The sequence below is a fragment of the Sturnira hondurensis genome, unplaced genomic scaffold (genome assembly GCF_014824575.4).
Source record: "Sturnira hondurensis isolate 20B ecotype Veracruz unplaced genomic scaffold, ASM1482457v3 Scaffold0004136, whole genome shotgun sequence".
Lineage (NCBI taxonomy): Eukaryota > Metazoa > Chordata > Mammalia > Chiroptera > Phyllostomidae > Sturnira > Sturnira hondurensis.
This window is the reverse complement of record NW_028076767.1, coordinates 37,552,477-37,573,793: the sequence shown is the minus strand read 5'-3', so window position 1 is coordinate 37,573,793 and position 21,317 is coordinate 37,552,477. Positions and strand designations below refer to the sequence as shown.

Sequence of the window (21,317 nt, the reverse complement as noted above, 5' to 3'; positions counted from 1 at the left end):
GTATATAGATTAGTCTCAGATCTAGGCCAGCCTCAAATTCAGCTTTAAGGTTTCTAATGAGCAAAGTGCATGGTTTAATGGCATTCATTTTAGGACTTGGTAACATGTGGAATTCCCCCTTAAAATTAAGAGCCTCTGGTCCTAGAGCTTGGGGCAGAGAGAACCTCTTTCCACATTGCCTGCTGCTCTCTAGGCCCTCTGTGGTCTGAAAAGGGACCTCTGGGTTCTCCGAGGAACTGCAGACTGGAGGCTGTAAATGCTCCTACTGCTTAGCAGTGCTGCTGGTACGTAAGCAGTTGGTGCCAAGGGCAGACATCTAGAAGGGCTGAATGCTGTATATGGAAAGCCACTTGGGCTATATCATAATTGACATGCAGTGTTTGTTCAACGGTGTTGACTAATTAATAAAAAACTAGCCATCAGGTGCTTTTTGGAAATGACATCTTAACAGTCATTTTAATAGGTGCCATTCCTTTTCCACAGATATAATGTGAAAATAAATATAGATGTAACCACATAAGTACCACAGGTTCTTTAGAAATTACCCAGAAACTACCCAGAACTTCAGTAACTTAAAGGGGAAGCGTTTTTCCAGATGGATCCACAAAATGGGTTAAAATCTCCACCTACCATTGACATAGAGAGTAACAGAACTCCTGTTCCTTCCTGCCACAAAGGTGTATTCACCGGCATCACTGAGCCTGGTCTCAGAGATAAACATTCGGTGGATTCTTCTCTCTACGACGTATTGGTGTCGTTCTTGAATTTGGAAATTGATTTCAATGCCATCTTTATACCAGTGGGCATCCACATCATCTTCATTGACCTCAAACTCAACAACAGCTCGTTGTTTCTCAATAACCTTTTGATGAAGCAGCATAAAGAGAAAATTGAAGCCTTGGTTTCCTTTCAGTTAAATGGGTCTTAAAAGTGCTCATTTGAAGAGCATGCAAAACCTATACATTGTGATATAATTACTTGATTGGTTATAGCACATTTTAGTTTTCCCACCTGTCCTTGGGCAAATGGTACCCGAACTTCTTTTGGAGAGAATCATGCCTATACATGCACTGAGGATGTTGCTCAAAGAGGCGATGATTTTACCCCTAAATGTTTGCTTGTTAATTAATAATAACATAAACAATCACATTGTATACCTCTAGCCTTTTAATTACTTATAAAGCTCTTTTAAGTTGCTATTCAATTTGATTTCATGTGATATAAACGATAACCTTGGGAATGAGGTAGGAACCATTTTAAAAGTGAGGAACTCAAGGTTCAGAACCAGACAACAAAGGGTAGAGGGCATATCCAGGGGGTCTGAGCCCTCATTGGGGGCTTTTCCACCATGGCCTGAGGCCTGTGATGCCCAGTTTTTCTTGGATGAGCAATATGATAGAACTAAACTCAAATGATACTTCTCTTTACCTATTACCTCCATTACATCACGTGGGAAGACTGGCACCCACGAGGACAAACTCTCTGCATAGTAGGTAGCAAAGGTGTTTGATCAGCACCTTTTCTAGGAATCCAGACTTGGTCATACTGGCCTTCCTCTTTGACCCCAGCCTCAGCGCTCTCAGGCAAGTCCCTACACACCTGCCTCTCCCTCATAGGCGGCTTCCAAGAAAATGCTACCTTGTTCAGAATCCCCATAATTCTAGTTGATATGGAAACATCACAATATAAATTTTAGTTTATTTTTTTCTGGTAGCTGCTGTTTGGCAAGTAGCCATTTATTGCATTAGATGGTGCAATTTCTCCAGCTGTGTCAATTAAAGAATTTTGACAGCTGCTAAGGACATAATTATTCCCTAAGCAAGGGGAGACTGTGACAAAATTCATGCCAGCATGAGACTCTAAGCCAGTGAGGTCAGTTGACTTAATTCTTTAGAAGACTGTGGTTACACAATTTAAAAGTTAATAATTAAAATATAAAACTATAAATTGTGGTTTCTCCAAAACTTTGGCATATACACAATACCTGGACCTCCTTTTTAATACTTCGGATGCGAACATCTCTGCCCTCTACAAAGAGGTTAGCAGTGGACAAGTTGCCTCCGGCCACCACTGTGTACTGCCCGGCATCAGACATCCGGGTGGATGGAATCAGAAGGCGGTGGACGTATTTCTCCTTCTGTATCTTTATTCTATGGATGCAATGGAAGTTAAAGTTAATGTATGATGGCTCAAAGGAAATTGGGAATTCCTTGAATGTGGCAAACAGAACAACTGACCTGTCCACAATCTGCAGCTCTTGGCCATCCTTCATCCACTGCACAGTGATGTCGGGCTCAGAAACTTCGCATTCAAACATGGCTCGCTTCTTCTCTAGAACCTTAATGTCCTTAATGTGCTTCCTGAATTCAATATGGCGAGCTGGAAAAGACGATGTAAAACATTAATCTTTTTCATGGCTTTATTAAGATATAATTCACATACTGCAAAACCCACCCATTTAAGTATATAATTCAGTGGCTTTTAGTATATCCAGAGTTGTGCAACCATCACCACAATTGATTTTTGGACATTCTTGTTACCCTAGAAAGAATCTATGAACCCCTTATCTATCACCCCCATCCTTCTCATTGTTTTCTCTTCAGTCTTATGCCAACTTATGTCTGTATAGATGTTCGTATTATAAGGATTTTATATAAATAGAATCAGACAAAATGTAACCCTTTGTGATTGGCTTTTCCTTTTTTAAATATTTTATTTATTTATTTTTAGAGAGAGGGGAAGGGAGGGAGAGTGAGAGAAACATTGATGCCTCTGGCACGTGTCCCAGCTGGGGACTGAACCCGTGAACCCACAACCCAGGCATGTGCACTGACCAGGAATCAATCCAGCGACCCTTAGCTTTGAGGGCCATCCCCCAACCCACTGAGCCACACTGGTCAGGACCAGTGACTGGATTTTCTACCAGGCATAAAGTTTTCAGGGTTCACCCATGCATGGATCAGCACTTCCCTTTTATTTTTCAATAATATTTCACAGTGGGGATACAGCACATTTTATTTATCCACTCATCAATTTATGTACACATTAACATTTTATATAGTGTGTTTGACATTCTTTTTCTGGACATGCCATTTATGAAGCCTTACCTTCTACATAAAGGGTGGCTGTCGATGTAGCTTTTCCGGCCACAAAGGTGTACTCGGCAGCGTCTCCAAAGTGAACATTCCTGATGTTCAGTGAGTGTGTGAGCTTTTTGGCTCTCATCTGGCACCTGTCAGTTGATTTGATTTCCACACCATTCTTTAACCATTTGTAAGAGATGCCTTCATGGTTCACTGTCACCTCAAAGGTAATGGTGTCTTTTTCTTCAGCGTTGATGTCCTTCAGCATGGACGTAATCATGATTGCTGCAAAAGGGGGAGGAGACACACCCAAGGAGACTTGTGTCAGTATGACGTGGGTCACGACAGGTGCAGAATGAAAATCTGGAAGGTATTTAGTATCTCTGTTAAGGTGATTACAGTTCAGAGATATGAGCAATGATACCTTCCAGGTACCCTCTTCTCTCCAGGACAATGCCAAGTAACAGAAACAGAAATTGCAAGCAACAGACACTGGAGCATCTTTATAGGTAGCCTTCAATGGCACTCTTATTGGAAAATCTTATTTAGGTGGAGGTACTAGTGCCTAACTCAGCGTGAAGTCTCAGTAGCACTTCAATCAAGGAATTTTCAGTGGACTAAATGGTGAAGAAAAAAACACGTAGTGTATGGAATAACAACTAATCTACTGGATATGCCTTTTTAAAAAAAACTTACGGGTCACTTTTAGGGTGGCGCTGACTTGGTCATTGCCACAGACAAATGTGTATTCTGCCGCGTCCTCTGTGCTGGTATTCATGATGATCAGTTGGTGGAGTTTTCCCTGCACGACGATCTTGAACTTTTCACTCATCTCAATCTCCACACCATTCTTCAGCCACATGGAAGGGATATTGAAGTGGGACACCTCGCACTCGAAGGAGGCTGTTTTGGTCTCAGGCACCTCGATGCTTTTCATGGTTTTTGTAATGTGTAGTGCTTGGAAAAAAGTACCTCAGTTAATACATGTTATTTTAAAAGTGGATGCACCACACAAACAAATGGACGCATGGTAATCAGCCAGGGAGCTGCTGAGGCACTGCCTAATACTTACTTTCCACAAAGAGTTTAGCCTTGCACTCCAGCTGCCCCACCATAGCCGTGTACTCGCCAGCGTCCGCGGGGGCAATGTGCTGCAGCATCAGCTTGTGCACCTTCCTTTCCGAGACCAGTCTGTGTTTGTCACTTGGCTTGATCTCCATATTCTTGTAGAACCATTTCACAGGAACTGTGTCATGGGAAACACTGACTTCAAAAGCAACAGTGGCATTTTCCAACGCGGTCACATCCTTTGGCTTTTTAATGATCTTGACAGCTAATAAGGAAAGTTGAAGGAAGTCAGTGAAATGGTTAGCTTGCTAGGAACCATGAATTGGCAACGTGTAAAGTGGTGCTAAGCCAACTTACTCTCAACGTGCAGTCTGGCACTGGCTCCTAGCCTTCCGAGCTTGAAGCCATAAACAGACTCATCCATAAGGGCACAGTTTTTAATTCTCAGAGAGTACACTGTTCCTTTGACTGTGATGTCGTACTTGTCATTGGATTTCAGGACAACTCCATTTTTGATCCACTCGACACCTTCCACATCAGGGTGTGTTAGCTCGATAGTGAACACAGCATCCTGTGTCTCTGTCACTGTGAGGTTCTTCAGAGTCTTCTTAATTTTGACAGCTGAAGACAAATTTATGATTGTTTTAAAAAATAAGGATGATATCATCAAATAAAAGAAGTCCTAAATAAGATCATTACCTGGTCATCTTGCACATGAATGCTTATCAAAAATATTGTAGTTACACAGCATCGCTGCTTTAAAAGACATCTTAAGGTTATATAGGAAAACCTGGGATCCAGTTTGAAATGTGCATTGCGCAATGGTTTTTCTGTACTTGAATGGGAGGAAATTTACTGAGCCATGTACTAACAGTGTAATAGATTGATTGGAGAACAGTATAAGAGGAATGGAAAGTGAGAACATCTAATTTAGCTGTTCTCCAGAGCTGGAGCCTAAGAAATGCTTCTTCATATAAATACATCCTATAAACAATTTTGTACCTTGTGGTGTATGGTTCAGAAAGAAAGCTTAGAAAGTTTATAATGATTTTATGGAATAAAGACTTATGATATTCAAATGGTTATACTATTTTATTTGAAAATGGTAATGGTCGAGAATGTAATGTGATTTGAAGTGGATAAATCTGCTATATATCACTGACCTTCAACTTTGAGTTTAGCAGATGTTGTAGAGGTGGCCACTTTGTAGGTGTATTCTCCTATGTCATCTAATCTGCTGGCAGCAATGATAAGTCTCCTTTTGTGGCCTTCAGATTCAATTTTGATGTTGTTACTTCGTGGTAAATGTTTGCCATCCTTCAACCATTCACCTTCAGAATCAGGGTTGGCGACTTCACATTCAAACACTGCAGCCTGAGATTCAGCTACAGTCTGGTCTGTGAGTGGCTTGGAGATGGCTCCGCCTTTGGAACATGAAAAGTACAAGTGTGAGTCCTTTAAAAATATTTGTACAATAAAAAGTTCTTTGGATTTATCAAATTTACAACATCAAACTTTGAAACATAAATTAGAATATCATGAAGTGCCTAATAAAATGATTGTAACCCATATTAAAAAGGTGTCATAGAAACCCCTATTGTAAGGATGCATGACTGATAACCAGGGAAAATACTGGAATCAAGGAAGTTTTGCAAAGGAAAGGCAACTGTTAAGTTCCCACAGAATGCTGAGAACCACGATGGGCAGCATACCACGAGGAGGGCCCCTCTGGCGATTCCTTCCTCCTCAGAAGCATTCTGCTTAGTCTTCTTAAGGATTATTTTCTGGGAACACATCTGATATTTGACTGGAGAAAAATTTGCTAAACGAAATGGCCAAGTAATCAATGTTTCCATAATTGCTAAAAGGGGTTCCTCTATGCTAAAAGGCACTGTTTCGACAGATGTCATCTCTTCTAGGACATCTCCCCCCCATTACCATCATCCACAGGCAGACATAATTACTCCTTCGGCAGGTTAGGTGCTGATACAACCGTCCCTCTCTACGTGGTGAATTCCTTGAGAAAAATATATTTTATCTATTTTTGGGTTCCCAGTTCCTAGCGATGGCTGACTATGGTAAATAGTTTTAAAATATTGAATGAAATCCTATAAGGGCTCAGCGTTTTTTCTTGTGCCCACATATTTTGTATTTATTTTTAAATAGTAATTTATTATAATTATTTAAATTATATTAACATTGTACTAAAACCTTAATACTCAAAATTAATTATTTTCTTCGTATGCTTGTTTTCAGCTTTACTGAGGTATAACTGACAAAATTGTAATATATTTAAAGTGTACAACATGATGATTTGATATATATGTATACGTTTTGAAAGGAGTCTCACAATTGAGTTAATGAACACACCTATCACCTCACATATTTAGTTATTTATTTATTTATTTGGGTGAGAACACAACTTTTACTCTCTTAGCAAATTTCAATTATACAATATAGTCATGCATCACTTAACAATGGGGATTATATCTGAGAACTACATCCTAGGGGATTTCGTTGTGAGGACATCACAGAGTACTCATACACAGACCCAGCTGATAACAGCCTCCCATTCGCCTAGGCTATAAGTATAGCCTAGGCCACAAACCTATACTGCATGTTACTGTACTGAATACTGTAGGCAATTATAACATTTAGAAACATGTAGTTTACATTAAATGTATTAAAGCTCAGGATCTGAAATTTTATTTCTGAAGTTTTTTTCATAGTCAAATCTCTGGGAAAATTATATATCAGATATTATGGACAGCACAAATTAATCTCAATGTAATATCCCAACTCCTCAATACTTAAACTGTAACAAACCAAACAAATCAATGATGACTTCTAGCTTCTTCCTGACCACTGGTTTATCCTTTTAATTCTTCATTTTAAAGCTAAGGGTTTCTGCTGAATAACAATAGTTTGCTTCACATCATAAGAAAGAGATACGCAGATACATTGAGTTATATTTTTAACATATTCACTGGGTTCATAAAGAAGTATGAAGGGAACAAAAACCCCAAGAGTCATAGAGGTAAAAGTGATTTAAAAATACATCTTTAGAGTAGGAAAGTTTAAGTAAAGCTCAATTCGGCAAACATCTACTGATCAACTTTCATGTGTAATACACTGCAGTACACACAGAAGAAAAAGAAGCCATTCCAGGTCTGGGGAGCTTATACTCTGGTACAAGAAGAGAAATGGGGAATAAAACCAGTGTATGGCAAGGAGCATGAGAGCAGCACACATAAAGTAACCCTGAGGTTGGAGTTGTGAGGCCTTATAAGGATGGGGAAATTAAAGAAGCCTTCACAGAAGAGAAAGCATTTGAAGTAGGTATCCCTGGAAGAACATTTAGGGTACATGTGAGAGTGTTGAGTGCACAGCTGGCTTTGAGAACAGCATAAACAGAGGCATGGAAGTGAGAAACTGATGGGAATCTGGCAACAATTTGTTACATTAAAATATCTGTCCCATGTAAGAACTCAGGGTATGTGATAAAGTTACCAACCTGCCACAGTAAGTTTTCCAGATGTCATATTTTCTCCAGCATAAAATGTATATTCCCCTTCATCATCTTTCATCATATTTAGAACTGTCAACTTATATATTTTTCCATGAGCTTCAATTTTATATTTAGAACTGGGTTTGAGTTCCTTGTCCTTAAAATTCCACAAGACATCAATTCCCGAGTGGGAAAGCTCCACCTCGAGGACCACATTTTGGGTTTCTGTACAGGTAAGGTCCTGAAGACCCCTTATAATTTTTATTTCTGGGGAAAATAGAAAATAATCATTTGGTTATTAATATACTGGGAAGATAGAATGCTTAAAATAACACTCAGTTAAATGGAACAATCCTTACTTTCTACAGAGAGATTACAGCTGGTTTCAACTCTGCCAACCATCAGCGTGTATGGCCCTTCATCGGAAGCATGGGTCCGATTGATCACTAGTCGCTGCTTAGTGCCTTTGACAATGGCTTGTATGCGATCATCAGTCTTGATTTGTTCATCATTTAAATACCATTTAACAGAAGTCACATCAGGGACGGAGACCTTACATTCGAGAATAGCCTTGGTACCCTCAAGCACATTAACATCCTTTAGAGGTGTTATCACTTCAACACCTGCAAAACCACACAGAGACACACACAAATAAAATAGTTATGAATATAAATTCTGTTTCAAATGTTTGTTCATTCAAGTTCCGTACCTCCCTGGACAATGTGCACATAAAACTATGGAAGCTGCACTTACTGTAGACAGAGACACGCCCAGTGGTTGACAGTCCGAGGGATGGAATGGTGAAGGAGTAATTTCCAGCATCCTCTTTAGTCATGTCTTCAATGAGCAGCATGTGTGACTGTTTGTCTATCACGATGTGAACCCTGTCACTGGGCTGCACTTCTTGGCCATCCTTCATCCAGACGCCTTCAACATTTTCTAAGGAGACTTTAACTTCAAGCTGAACAATGTCACCTTCACAGACTTTTTGATCACTAAGTCCTTGTAGGATAGCAATGGGGCGGGCTGTGAAATATGGGGAGAAAAAAGAATTTTATGATCATTGCTTATCAATAAACCATGATGGTGCTCACTGTGGGCCAACAGGAATGGGAAAACTTACGTTTCATCTTTAGTTTACAGGTTGTCTTTTTCCCATCAACAACAAAGCTGTATTCTCCCTGGTCCTCTTTGGTTACATCCTTGACTGTAAGGTTCTGACGGCCACGGCGAGATGTAATCGAGTATTTGCCATTGGATTTAAGCTCCACATCATTGTGATACCATTTGCCTTCTATATTTTCTGGGGATATAATGCACTCTAACTCTCCAGAAAATGATTCCGGAACTTCTATGTCTTGAAGTTCTTTTACAAATTCAATAACAGCACCTGAGGCATAAGATTTTTTTGAAAGGTTAATTTCTCTGGACAGTTACACATCTAGGCTTAGGATAGAGAAATTCCCACATCTCTTATCTCTTCCATGCTATTAGGAATATTCTTAATATCTCCTTGCTGAGGGAGTGAGTAATAAATATTCAATAAAAGGAATCGCTTTAATTTTTAAATTATTGTTTAAATGATAGATGTATATTTCAATAAAAAGTGTAAAAACAAAACATAAAAACCTTGTCTTTTAAAAATCCAAATTGTGAACCTTCTTGATTAATAGTATAAATTCACAATTCTTTCTACGGAGTTTATATACAGTTCCCAACTAATTTTTTTTATGACAGAAAAATTGCATAGCTTATTTTATTAGATATTAAGAATGACTTTATAACTTAAGTAAACATTGAAAGAATTATTTACTACCTTCAACAACAAGTTTGGCCGTTGTTTTTACATTCTCATCTTCCACAAGTACACAGCTATAGTCTTCAGCATCGGCTGTGTCAATTGTCAGTATGGAGAGGAAGTGAACCTTTCTGTCTGAGTGCATCCTGTATTTATCTCCTGTATGGATCTCCACACCATCTTTAAACCATTTCACTTTGACAAATGGCTCTGAAGTTTCACATTCAAAGGTTGCCATGGTGTCCTTCTCCTTAGCAACAACGTCTTGTAGTTCCTGTGTAAAAGTGATCAATTGCTTGGCTACAAGAAAAAAGAGAGAAAAGCACATTATACTCAACTAAATTTGCAGTTTGAATAATAGGAAAAAAATTAAAAAACACTATAGGATATTCATGGATAAATAAAGACAGATCCATCAAATGAAAGACATTCAAATTACCTTGGACAAGTAAGAATGCATGACTTGAGGTTTCCCCAGCTATATTGATGGCTTTCACCATGATGCTGGCGGAGTCCTCAGGAGTCACATCTCTGATGACCAGTTCACAAACATTGTCCTCAGGCCAGTACCAGTAGATTCGGTCAGAGCGTTCGATCTTGACACCATTTTTGTACCATTCACATTCAGGATCTGGTCTTCCCACGACTCTGACTCGGAAGTGTGCATCAGATCCTTGGCCCACTGTTTGGCTTTGGATTCTTTCAAAGATTTTAGGGGCCTCCATACTAGGGCTTAGTTCGATCTTATCAGGTTTAAAAGTTGGAATAGTGATTTTGCCTTCTTCAGCAAGGGCTTTCTTCTCCTCTTCGGTTAGCTCTTTGGTCCAGTGGAGAAGTTCATCTTTCGTCTTCTTTAGGAGTTCTTCATAGGATTCATCCTTTTTACGAGACTTGAGCTCCACAGCAGTAATGGCTTCGTAATATCCTTCCTCTGTTCTGCGCTTGAATTTACTGCGCAGCTCTTCCGATTCTTCAGAAACCTTTTCATGAGTAATTCTCTCAGCCCTTTTCAACGTCACTATTTCCTTGGCTTCGGTGGTGTCAACAGGTCTATCTACCTTTTGTACCTCAAACTGAAGTTTTCCAGGTTCATGCACACGAAACTCGGGCTTTGGTTCAGGGGCTCGCCTAAGGACAGACCTAAAGTCTTCCCTCTGTTGGATCTCAAGTTTCACTTTATGCTCTGTCACACCTTCAGGATTTTCTGCAGTGACTTTGACTTCACCTGTATCGTAGGACTTACAGTCCACGATGTCCAGATAATGAATGCCATCATATCGAACTCTGAACCTCTTGCTTTTGCGGATGAGCTGGCCATTGAGGTACCAGTTGACTTTGGGCTGAGGGTACCCTGTTACTCGGCAACGGAACCTAGCAGTCTCCCCTTCAAGTACTCTTACAGGCTCTGGGAACAAGACAATGTCAGGCTTTTGCTTCTCTTTTTGATCTGTTGTTACACCGGTAAGTGCACCTTCATGAGCCATCCTCTCTAACTCTTCAATTCTCTGCAAGCCTTTCCTGCCCTCAGGCAGTTGGGATTCTTCCACAAGGCTTTTCTCATCTTTAACAATAAAGGTGGCAGATGTGTGATCTGTCCCGTACTTGTTAGTGGCTCTGCAAGTAATGATGCCACTGTCTCTAGAATATGCAACCCCATAATCGAGACTGCAGTACCCAAATTCATTGATCATACGAAGCCTGTTGGCTGCTTCGAGTGGCTTTCCATCATGGAGCCATTCCACCACCATCGTTGGGTCACCGATTGGTGTTAGTCTGCATTCAAAGTGGGCAGGTCCAAAGCGCTTGAGTCTTAAGGAAGTGAGTTTTTTCTTAAAAAATGGTTTCTGTTGTTTCTCTTTGTCATAAAGGTCACCCTCCTCCCACTGCTCTTGACCATATCGCAAATGGAGGGGCTCCAGCTCTGGGGCTGCAATTTCCTTTGCTTTATATGTCCCCCGGGGGATGATCAATTTTCTCTCTGGTTCAGGCTCTGCAAACTCGACTTCAACATTTACTTTGCATCTTGTAGTGTCCCGGCCAGCCTTATTAATAGCAGTTGCAGTGTACCAGGCAGAGTCTTGACTGACGGTGGAGTCAATTCTAAGGGCAGCTTCTCCCTTGGTTCCTTCAATTCTATAAAAAAAAAAGGTGAAAAAATCATCAATATATGAAGTAGTTGCTGCTTCCTTGGTTATTGAGTTTGTAGAGTGAACTTAGTTTTTTTATTATTCCCAAGCAAATGTACCTGATTTTTGGATATTTATGAGGTACAATGATCTCACTGTTTTTCAACCATACAATGTCAGGGTTAGGGTTCCCCGTAGCTCTGACTTTCATTTCAAGTCGGGAACCCTCCTTTACATTAACATTTTTCAGTTTTTCCACAAACACTGGTTTAACCTGATGTTCCACAGCTGAAAGAGAAAGGTCACGATTTAGAGTGAACAAGGCTGAAACACCCGTTTATAACCCAAGTGATAAGGTAAGTCCTTTTTTATTTTAAGAGCAAATACCTTCCACGGTTAAAGTCATTGAAATTGAAGATTTGCCTGCCCTGTTTTGGGCGACCACAGTCCACTCCCCAGAATCACTGGGGGTTGCAGGGACAATGATCAAGGACTGGGTGCCATCTTCTTTGATGACTACTTTATGGGTATAGTCATTGATAACCTGCTGGCCTGTCAAAAAAAAAGTGAAAAAGAAAACAGATTGTTAAAATAGTTTCTTATAATTGTTCGACACATATACAAGCTAATTTTGGAGTTTAATAATTTGTGAGCAAAAATTTATCTTACTCACCATTATGAAACCAGAAGGTCTCGGGCATAGGTCTACCCACAACCTTTAAGTCGAACCTGGCAGTTTGCCCTTCTAAACACTTGAAAGAAGCAGGTTTTAACACAAAGACGGGCTTATACAGTCTCTCCAGTTGTGACTCATCTGTTTCCTCCAGCCTACGTCCAGGGGACATGCGTGCAGGCGACATCCTTGCAGGGGACATCCTTGCAGGAGACATGCGTATAGGAGACCTGCTCACTGAACGTGGAGAAATAGATCTAAAAAAACAAAGAAAATGAGATTTTCATGAGGCATAAAGAAAACTCATAAATAAAATAAATAAGAATAAACAAACCTATTTATTTCTTGATCATCAATGTTATTTTATAATTTATTTCCTGTATATTGCAGAAGGCACCTCAAACTCACTGAGATCCAATATGGAATAGATTATTATAGCCCCCAAAACAATGTTTTTCATATATTCTCAATCCAGTCAGTAGTCCCTTAACACAGCCTGGTATCCAGGGACTCAGAATCTTGGAATGATCCTAATACTGTCTTTCTCCCACCACCTCGATTTCATCACCAAACCTTTTCCATACCACTACCAAAACATCTCAGTAAATGTTGTTTGATTATATAAACCAATGCATAAATTTATGAAAAAAGAAAAACATACTTCTTTACCCCAAAGGAGACAAAACACAGAAATCATACTTGGAAACAAAATCCTATCTATACATTGCAGCCAGAATAGCTTGGATTGGATTTTGAGTTCTGGCACTTCCACTTGGGTGAACTAACGCAGTTTTCACAGGCTTTCAGAGACTCAGTGTTCTCACTTTCAAAACAGGAATAACAACCCCTATACTGCAGTGTTATTGTATAATTAGGGCTAACACATGTAGAATCAGTTTCAAGATAAACCTTACAGCCTTCCTTATATTAGTTATAATACTGGCAAAATTAACAGCATGTCACATTAATGAAAATGCTTTGCTCAGCATAGACAGAGACAAGAAATAAAAACTCATCAATTATTGGTATTGCTAATGGCAGGTTTCTGTGCTGTCTCAGCCTTCATACCTCCTTCTCTACCAACCCCTGCCCACCTTGTCCCACCAACACAATAGTAATTTGCTACTGAAATTATCTGGTGTTTTAAACAAATAGCTTAAACACTAATCAACTCAAATTGTTTATGAGTCTTACCTGATTCTGCTCATTGACTCTGGTGTGGGCATATACATCGGAGCACTAAGCGGGGCAGCAGGCTCTACATACAGTTTCCCAGAGCAGATTGCATTTCCTTTGATATTGCTGGCAAACGCAGTATAGATCCCCTCATCTTCCGGAAGGACCACAGGTATGCGCAGACTGGCTCTGCCGTCTTGTAGGAAGTCCATTTGGTACCTCTCCCCATGTCTGATGCGCTTACCATCTTTGTACCACGCAATCTGCGAATACCATGGGTACATGAATTAAATGTAGATAAAATAGTTGCAGTGTAACCTATTTGTATCTTTTTTGTGGCATGGAGGTATGATAAGTGTTCATATTTTACCTTGGGTAATGGATAACCGGACATTTTGCAATGAAAAGTAACACCCATCCCCTCAAGAATTCTATAATTTTTGATCCTTAAATCAAATCCTGCTTCAACAGCTTCAGATTCAGAAATGTCAACTGCCATTTTTTCTTCTCCATCTTCTTCGAGAAGTTCTTCTAATGTCGTCTTTATTATTCTGTATTCAATTTCTTTAATAAGTCTCTCTTCAAAGGAAGAAATGTGGAATTCCTATGTAGTAAAGTGACAGTGTGTTAAAAACCATATCCTGATAGAAATTCTTAGAAATTGATTGAAATTCTGATAGAAATTCTTAAGTATATTAGTTTCAGAGATAAGCAGTGATTCAAGTTTTTAACTGGGAGAAAAACTTAGAAAGCTTTTTGTCTTTCAATCTGCATTACAATTATCTTTGTCGGTTCATACTGCGGCATCTTAAGTAAACGATATTCTAAAAGCATGGGTTACAGCTGGGATGTTCATGATACAGATAAAGGGATCTCAGCAGTAATGAAAATAGTCACACTACTATTTGTCTTTTTCGGCATATATGTGATCCTTACAGCTAATGCCATATTTTGTTGCATATGTGTAATCTGTTTCTAAAGCCATATGTGCGACATGTTGTGAAGATTGAGGAAATTTGCCAGCAGTGAACCTGAACTTACTCATAGTAGTGTATTATGACCCCATCACTTGAAAAGAAAAATATCAAAAAAAGGGGGAATTGTGGGAGGATAATATAATTCATAAAGTAGTTTACATATTCATTATTGCTATACTCACTTGGTCTTCTACAAAAGTTCTGACCATTATAGTATCTTTGGCCATTTTCTTCCTAATTAAGGCCTGTTCTTTCTCATACTCTTTTTCATAATCAGAATATAAAAATCCAGGTGCTATTTCTCCAACTTTAGGTTCTTGCACGAATGCAGTCATTTGTGTCTGGTAAAGCATTTCTTGGGACTTCATCAGTGACTCATATTCAGCTAGGAATTAAGAACATCAGTTAATTTATAACTTTCTTATGCAAAAGCTTTTATTCTGTTGTTCATTCTGACAAGCCCCATGCTAGGGCAAGTTGATAACCAAAAGACTGATTTTTCAAATTTTACTATCAAAGTGCTCAATAAATACTAATTAGATTGAATTTCAACACCAAACTTACACTAACAAGTCAAACCAGACACTGCTATTGTAGAAAGAATTTTATATTAGCAGTTACTCCTTTGGGTGTATCCTAGAGGTCTTTCCAATTTTCTGCATGGGTTTTTGCAATTCATTTACCTTACTAGGTCTTGAATGCTTTATCTGCTAAGTGGGGATAACATTCTAACTTTCTCTAACAGGTATTGTGCAGATCAAACGAGACAGAGCGTGGGGTGGCCCACTGTAAATGTGAGCGGCTAAGCAAAGATAATGGTGACTCACAGATACATTTTATTTGGTCTGAATGCAATTACATTTCTTTTCACATTACTTATACATTTTGAAAATCATGATTTCTACTTTTTCTACAAAATATCAGAAACTCTAGCAACATGGAGCCTGATACAAGTACAACCACACACTAGAGATAGGGCACTACTGCGCCCTTGAGGCAGGGCATATACTCTTCAGTTGACCATTATCATCCTTGTACTCACTGGTATTATCTGCCTGGATTTGGAAGGCAAGTGCATTTGGAATTCTGCATCTTCAAAGGCATAGTATGTGCCAAATGAATACCACCAAATAGAAACTATTCCTAGAAACTTAGAGGTATAGCACCAGTATGGCTTTTGAGGCCATGTAGTCTAAAACACTTCCTGTTATTGTTGAGGCCAAGAAGGAAAGAGACTGAGAAGAACCAGTATCAGAACCAGGGTACTACGACAGACCTTTCGATAAATACACAGAGCTGCTACCTCCACAGTTTGTGTTCTTACCATGCACATGGTACTAGTTAGATTCTCACTCAGGTACTAGTTAGATTTTCACCCACCTTCTCCGAGCAAGGAGGCAGATGCTGAAGTTTCCCCATGCTTATTACGAATAACAACAGTGTATTCTCCAGCATCATCAGCAAAAGTCATTGAAATCACCAGTTTGCACTCGCCAGTTTGTCTGTTGTAAATCACTTTGTGTCTTTATGAAAATAAACACACAAAAATTCAGTCATATAATAATCCTTATGTGAGGAAAATAACCCTTATGCGGATCTGTGATATAAAATTCAATGACCCTAAACATGTGATGAAGCTCTACTGTAGAATACAACTACATGATTGCTGACTATTGAGGAAAGTGCATGGCCATGAGTAATAAGGAATGAACAAGTTAAAAGGTATGAATATTCTTTAAAATAAATAAATGTAGTACTACTGGATTCAAACATATGGAAATAAGTGGTTGCAAATATATTTAACTGCAGCAAATTTGTTAGCATTAATTTTCATGTATAATTAACTTTCTTCATGACATGACCCTTACTCTTTTATCTATTAGTGACTTACACGTTTTTTTATTAAAAGCTGTCTCAGATTCTTTTGGAAAAAATGTATGTGTGTGAAAATACACATTTTCTCTATTTTACTGGCATCACAAATGAACCAAACTAGAATGTAAAGAGATGTATCTTCTATCCACTTTGTCACATGGCTTTGTCTCTCAGAAAGACTTTGTACAAACACATGAAAACACACTAGGAAGGCTCCATAATAAGAGAGCCCACCTTTAGGACATGGCGTCGTAAGTATATTCTACCTCTCTCTAGGCTTCATATACATGCCATGTAAATCACAGAGAACTGCATCAGTCAGCCATCAGAATACCTGTATCCACTGGTTAGAGGAACACCAGACTTTTTCCAGTAGACATGGGGCTTCGGGTTGCCGCCCACCTGGCATTCAAACACAATGCTCCCACCTTCCACCAGTTTCTGGACCACTGGTTTTGAAATGAAGAAAGGAGCTGCAGGTTCTCCGGGCTCTGCTCGCTCCTCCATGATGCTGGTGTCAGTCATCACCACATCTCTTGACTCCACAAAGCTAGAAAGAAAATTTCCTCCACATTAGCTTCTGGGTTGAAAATTACCAATACTAAAGAAGCTGATAAATCAAAACTGCAGCAGACTCTTGAACAAAGAGGAACTGAGGAGCCCTGACACTACACAGTCAAAAATCCACATATACCTTTCGACTCTAAAGTCAGCCCTTCCCAGCCACTGGTTTCACGTTCACAGATGCACACAACCAAGATTGAAAACAGTATTTTCAGTTCACCATGGGGAATCTGTAGTTGGAAAAGTGAACATACTGTTTCTGATCCCTGGTTGGTTGAATCCACAGATGAGAAGCCTCGCGGATAGGAGGGCTGAGTGTACTTACTGAAAAAACCCATGTGTAAGTGAACCCATGCTGTTCAAACCCATGTTGTTCAAAGGTCAACTAGACCAACAGCTCATTAGCAGCAAAACGTCTTACCGTTTCTCTTCTGTGGTAAATTTCTCAGTCATGGATGTGGTTTCTTTTTCAAACTCTTCTGACACTGGAAAAAGACAGAAATTTTTCATTGAAGTCAAGCATTTAGCCCATTTCCGTAGTGACCCCCTGCTTAGCATGACAATTAAGTTGACTCCGTAATTGATTCCCAATTCCAAAGGGGGACATCTTCATGCAGACATGGTATTGTGGAAAGAAGTGTCAGCCAAGCATGATGAATGACAGTGGTGGCATGTGTGGAAGGATGGAGGGAGTGTGGTCACTAACCCTGCACAGCCAGGTAGCAGGACGTGCTGACGGTCCCAGCCTCGTTCACGGCGCTGCAGGTAAACCGCCCACTATCTTCTGCAAAGGCTTCACGGATCATAAGACGAGCAATTCCACTCTGGAAAGTTATCTGGAAATCAATGGAACTTTCTATTTGGTAGTCTTCCCTGTACCATGTCACTTTTGGGGATGGGTATCCAGAGATGTGGCACTCCAAGGTGACCGATTCACCTTCTATGACAGTCACATTTTTTAAGCCCTAAAGAGAGAAGAAAAAGGATGTGTTGGTACGTGTGTACCTTCATTAATCATCTCTATATATTATGCTAAATGTGGGGGTTTGAACTTGTACATTCCCACTGTCATAAAATATATATTTTTAAAAAGATCAGGATTCTAGAAATATTAGTAAAGAGACTTCTTTGAAAACTGGAATATCCTGAAGTTAAAACAGATGCAAGGTGTTTCCAAATTGGTAAGGTGAACTGTATTAATGCTGTATAATACAGGGCAACGCTGTACTCTGTAGTTCTTATGCAGCCAAATGTTAAGCTGAAGGACGAGTCGTGAGTGCTACTTCTGCAACAAAGCTTTCCACGTGGCCCCGAATCCCAAGTCACCTACCCTTCCTCTTTATGCTCTCTCTGTTGCGGTGCCTATCACCTCCTACATTTTATCTTGCTTATTTATGGACACTTTCTCTGATAGCGCGGCAAAGATTTCAGAAGGCTGCATCTCCATCTGCTGTCAATGCTGTCTTACACACAATGGAAACCCACGCAACCTGTTGACTACAAGACTGATGGTCGCCACACAGAATTTCCCTCTATTTGCCAAATAGTGTATGGTCTTAAAATTAGCATTTGTAACCTCACTCATGCCATTTTCCAGTTTGAGAAACTGATCTTCGTATGTTTCAAAATTATCTGCCCAGATATGCACACGGCCCAACACAATCAGCATCTTTACTCACCGAGACCAAAGTCGGTGGGGTGACGGGGATTTCGGCAGGCGCAGGCACTCTTGCTTTTTCTGTCACCTACGAATACAAAACATGTTTACACAACACCCATGAGATTGTGAGAAATCTCATAGATGTTCAGCTCATGCAAAATTATAAAATTATAAAGTAGAGACCAAGAGTTGTGACCCAGTAACATTAAGTTTGAGCATAGCAAAGGAGAAAGGCAAGACGTCTGGCTGATGACTTCTATAATACAAACTGGAATGTCTGGCCCTGATTCATAGATACGGACAAGAAACAGCGTGCAGTCCAGGGACCCACCTTGACTTCACGCCCGTGACGTACTTCAAAGTGCTCTTCTCGGACTGTGCTCTCAGCAATGCTCACCCCGACTTCCTTTTTCACTTCAATGCCAGCTTGACTCTTGTAAGTCTCCGGTGTGTCAGTGAAGGGGAACTGGGGCGAGGGAGTGGGCTCCGCTCTCACTCTAGTCTCAGCGGGCTTCACAGTGGGCGCCTTCACCGATTTGGTGATCTTCTGAGTAGACGATGTGGCTGACAACTCTTTTTGTAATGTGGCAATAGCGCTACCGGCTATCGATGCCTGAAGTGGAAATGGAGTCAGGAAACAAAGTCACTTACCTGTTACTCATGTTTGTCACTGAGAAGGGCTTTGCCACTAGCACAACTGCTGTGTGTCTGAGTCTACTTTCTCCTATGTGGCTCGTGGTTTTTAATGTTCTCATTATCACTTAGTGTTAGTGGAAACTCAGTTAGAGATCAGCCGGTTATAAGCTCATTGACATTTCTGCCACTTTGCAAAATATATTAAATATATCTTTCTCACAAAGACTTATATTTAAAACTCCTTGCTTTACACTCTTATCATAAAGGGACTGAGGGTCTTCTAAAACTCAGTCTTGAATTTTCACTTAATCACCCCAATGCTGCATTTGAAAATCCTGAGATATTCAAAATCAGGAAATTGCTAAAAGACTTGGTAAATTCCTAAGAACTATTTTAAAATCTCACATTTAGGTTTGACCACAAACCTCTTTGAAAGGTAAAAATTAAGACATTCAGAAAAATAATTTAAAGGCTTTCTTACTGCTTTTATTCTGCTACTGTCTATGATTTGGTTTCAATAATAATTTGGGACTATCCCAAACATAGGTATCAAATGTACCTTAGCATTTTTTGAAAGCATATAAGATTTGGGTTCTACATCTTGGATGTGTGTAATAAGGACAAGAGTGACAAATACTGAAGGTTATTATGGGCTGTCAACTTGCTAAGGCTTTACATGTATTAACTTGCCCCAAGGACAGACAGAGCTAATAACAGGCAGAGCCAGAACACTAATTCAGGGCCGTTTGGCTCCACAGTCTAACCCAACCACCACAAAATACCACCTCTCCATCTGGCTATACTGAGGATATCACTATATGATTTCTCCATATCTGTCTTTAGTATTTATAAACATTCTCAGTTGTTACTCTGAAATGTCTCATAGTAGAAGGAAAAGTAAATAACATAATTACAAAATGTGAAACAGAGAAGCCTGTATGAATGTGTGTCTGTTCAAATAACCACCTGCTGTTCTGACGCTCACCCTGCAGGGTGAATGTCAGAAACCAAACTTCGGGGGCTCTGAGTCCACCGGGAATGTAGAAGGACGTTACCTAACAGAAGCCACATTGGCCTCTATCAAAGATAACTGCGTCATCACGCTCTGCAACTTCTTACCTCATATCCATGTTCTGTCTTAGGCACAGAAATTTTTGAAACAGCAAAGTGAGGGCTTGCTGTGCGGGGGCGTTTATCCACATGGACTAATCTTTCAGTTGTTACATCTGTAGTTTTCTTGATCTGCATTGAAATAAAACTCAGTGACATCACTGTTCACCAGGTGACCACCGCAGTTAAGCTTGCTTTCCCGTTGTATGAAAAGGAAAGGCAGCAAGTACAAACCCACCTGTGATGATATATGCATTCCCATTTGATCAGTAGTTGTGATATGAGTCTCAGAAGGAGCTTGAATCACTCTAGGCTTGACTGCTTTGGGGACAACTTGGGGTTCTGAGGCAGGACGCTGGGGATGCTCAGCTACTTTGGTGGTGGAAACATGCTCCTTATATCCATACTCTAAAGTGGTCTGCTGAGCATAGGATTGTTCGGGATGCCCGGGCTCCCTGGGCTCTCTGACACGGGCCTGGTCTACTGCAGCAACAACTGTTGCTACGGCTTCCGCCTTTTGCTCAACCCCCACCTGGAAATAAATTTTTGAAAATTAATACATAGTAATGTCAAAGTCAGGTGGGGCCATCTCTTCCTAGGATAGCCATTGAGAACAGACAAATGCCTAAAGGCATGGTTAGTCATGTGGCACCATGTCATATACTTATGTAAATGTCTCCAGAAGTATAAATGCATTTAAGAACTTACTATTTCATTGATTATTAAAACGTATGGAAATCTAGTTGGACAAACTCTGTAAACACCTGCTTATTTGAGTTAGACATTAAATCACATACAACACAGGACAAGACAATACATCTGTAAAATAGTAAGAAGTTTGGGTTTTTCAAGCATTATGGTTAAGGTGGTCAATTAGAACTTGAGAAATCAGAACTTTGGGGCTGGTTATCTTCATTGATTCTTTTTATTATCTTCTCAGTCATTTGCTCTTATGTTGGCACAATGACAGTGTTGACAAAAATGTATTTAATTGCAGACCTACCCACAAACATCTGCTGCTACAAAGTTGTACAGTCGCATGGAAATCTGTGATAATACGAAG

The 21,317-nt window shown here is 39.8% G+C and overlaps 1 protein-coding gene across 2 annotated transcripts in view; it reads right to left on the bottom strand.

Annotated features, from left to right (window-relative positions):
* Nucleotides 1–21,317, bottom strand: part of TTN (titin) — a 274,055-nt gene that overhangs the window by 230,676 nt on the left and 22,062 nt on the right. For both annotated transcript variants that reach the window (XM_037044363.1, XM_037044362.1), the window contains 28 exons: nucleotides 20,493–20,786; nucleotides 20,264–20,386; nucleotides 18,840–19,121; nucleotides 18,528–18,593; nucleotides 17,555–17,813; nucleotides 17,270–17,333; nucleotides 16,619–16,834; nucleotides 15,790–15,932; nucleotides 14,592–14,794; nucleotides 13,803–14,036; nucleotides 13,451–13,695; nucleotides 12,257–12,513; nucleotides 11,971–12,135; nucleotides 11,703–11,871; nucleotides 9,897–11,590; nucleotides 9,476–9,757; nucleotides 8,783–9,049; nucleotides 8,413–8,685; nucleotides 8,019–8,282; nucleotides 7,666–7,926; nucleotides 5,315–5,575; nucleotides 4,509–4,772; nucleotides 4,156–4,416; nucleotides 3,780–4,040; nucleotides 3,108–3,368; nucleotides 2,238–2,379; nucleotides 1,985–2,150; nucleotides 631–862 (listed from right to left, as the gene is read on the bottom strand). In XM_037044363.1, the coding sequence (XP_036900258.1) occupies nucleotides 631–862; nucleotides 1,985–2,150; nucleotides 2,238–2,379; nucleotides 3,108–3,368; nucleotides 3,780–4,040; nucleotides 4,156–4,416; nucleotides 4,509–4,772; nucleotides 5,315–5,575; nucleotides 7,666–7,926; nucleotides 8,019–8,282; nucleotides 8,413–8,685; nucleotides 8,783–9,049; nucleotides 9,476–9,757; nucleotides 9,897–11,590; nucleotides 11,703–11,871; nucleotides 11,971–12,135; nucleotides 12,257–12,513; nucleotides 13,451–13,695; nucleotides 13,803–14,036; nucleotides 14,592–14,794; nucleotides 15,790–15,932; nucleotides 16,619–16,834; nucleotides 17,270–17,333; nucleotides 17,555–17,813; nucleotides 18,528–18,593; nucleotides 18,840–19,121; nucleotides 20,264–20,386; nucleotides 20,493–20,786 (7,609 nt within the window). The remainder of the gene's footprint in view (nucleotides 1–630; nucleotides 863–1,984; nucleotides 2,151–2,237; nucleotides 2,380–3,107; nucleotides 3,369–3,779; nucleotides 4,041–4,155; nucleotides 4,417–4,508; nucleotides 4,773–5,314; nucleotides 5,576–7,665; nucleotides 7,927–8,018; nucleotides 8,283–8,412; nucleotides 8,686–8,782; nucleotides 9,050–9,475; nucleotides 9,758–9,896; nucleotides 11,591–11,702; nucleotides 11,872–11,970; nucleotides 12,136–12,256; nucleotides 12,514–13,450; nucleotides 13,696–13,802; nucleotides 14,037–14,591; nucleotides 14,795–15,789; nucleotides 15,933–16,618; nucleotides 16,835–17,269; nucleotides 17,334–17,554; nucleotides 17,814–18,527; nucleotides 18,594–18,839; nucleotides 19,122–20,263; nucleotides 20,387–20,492; nucleotides 20,787–21,317) is intronic.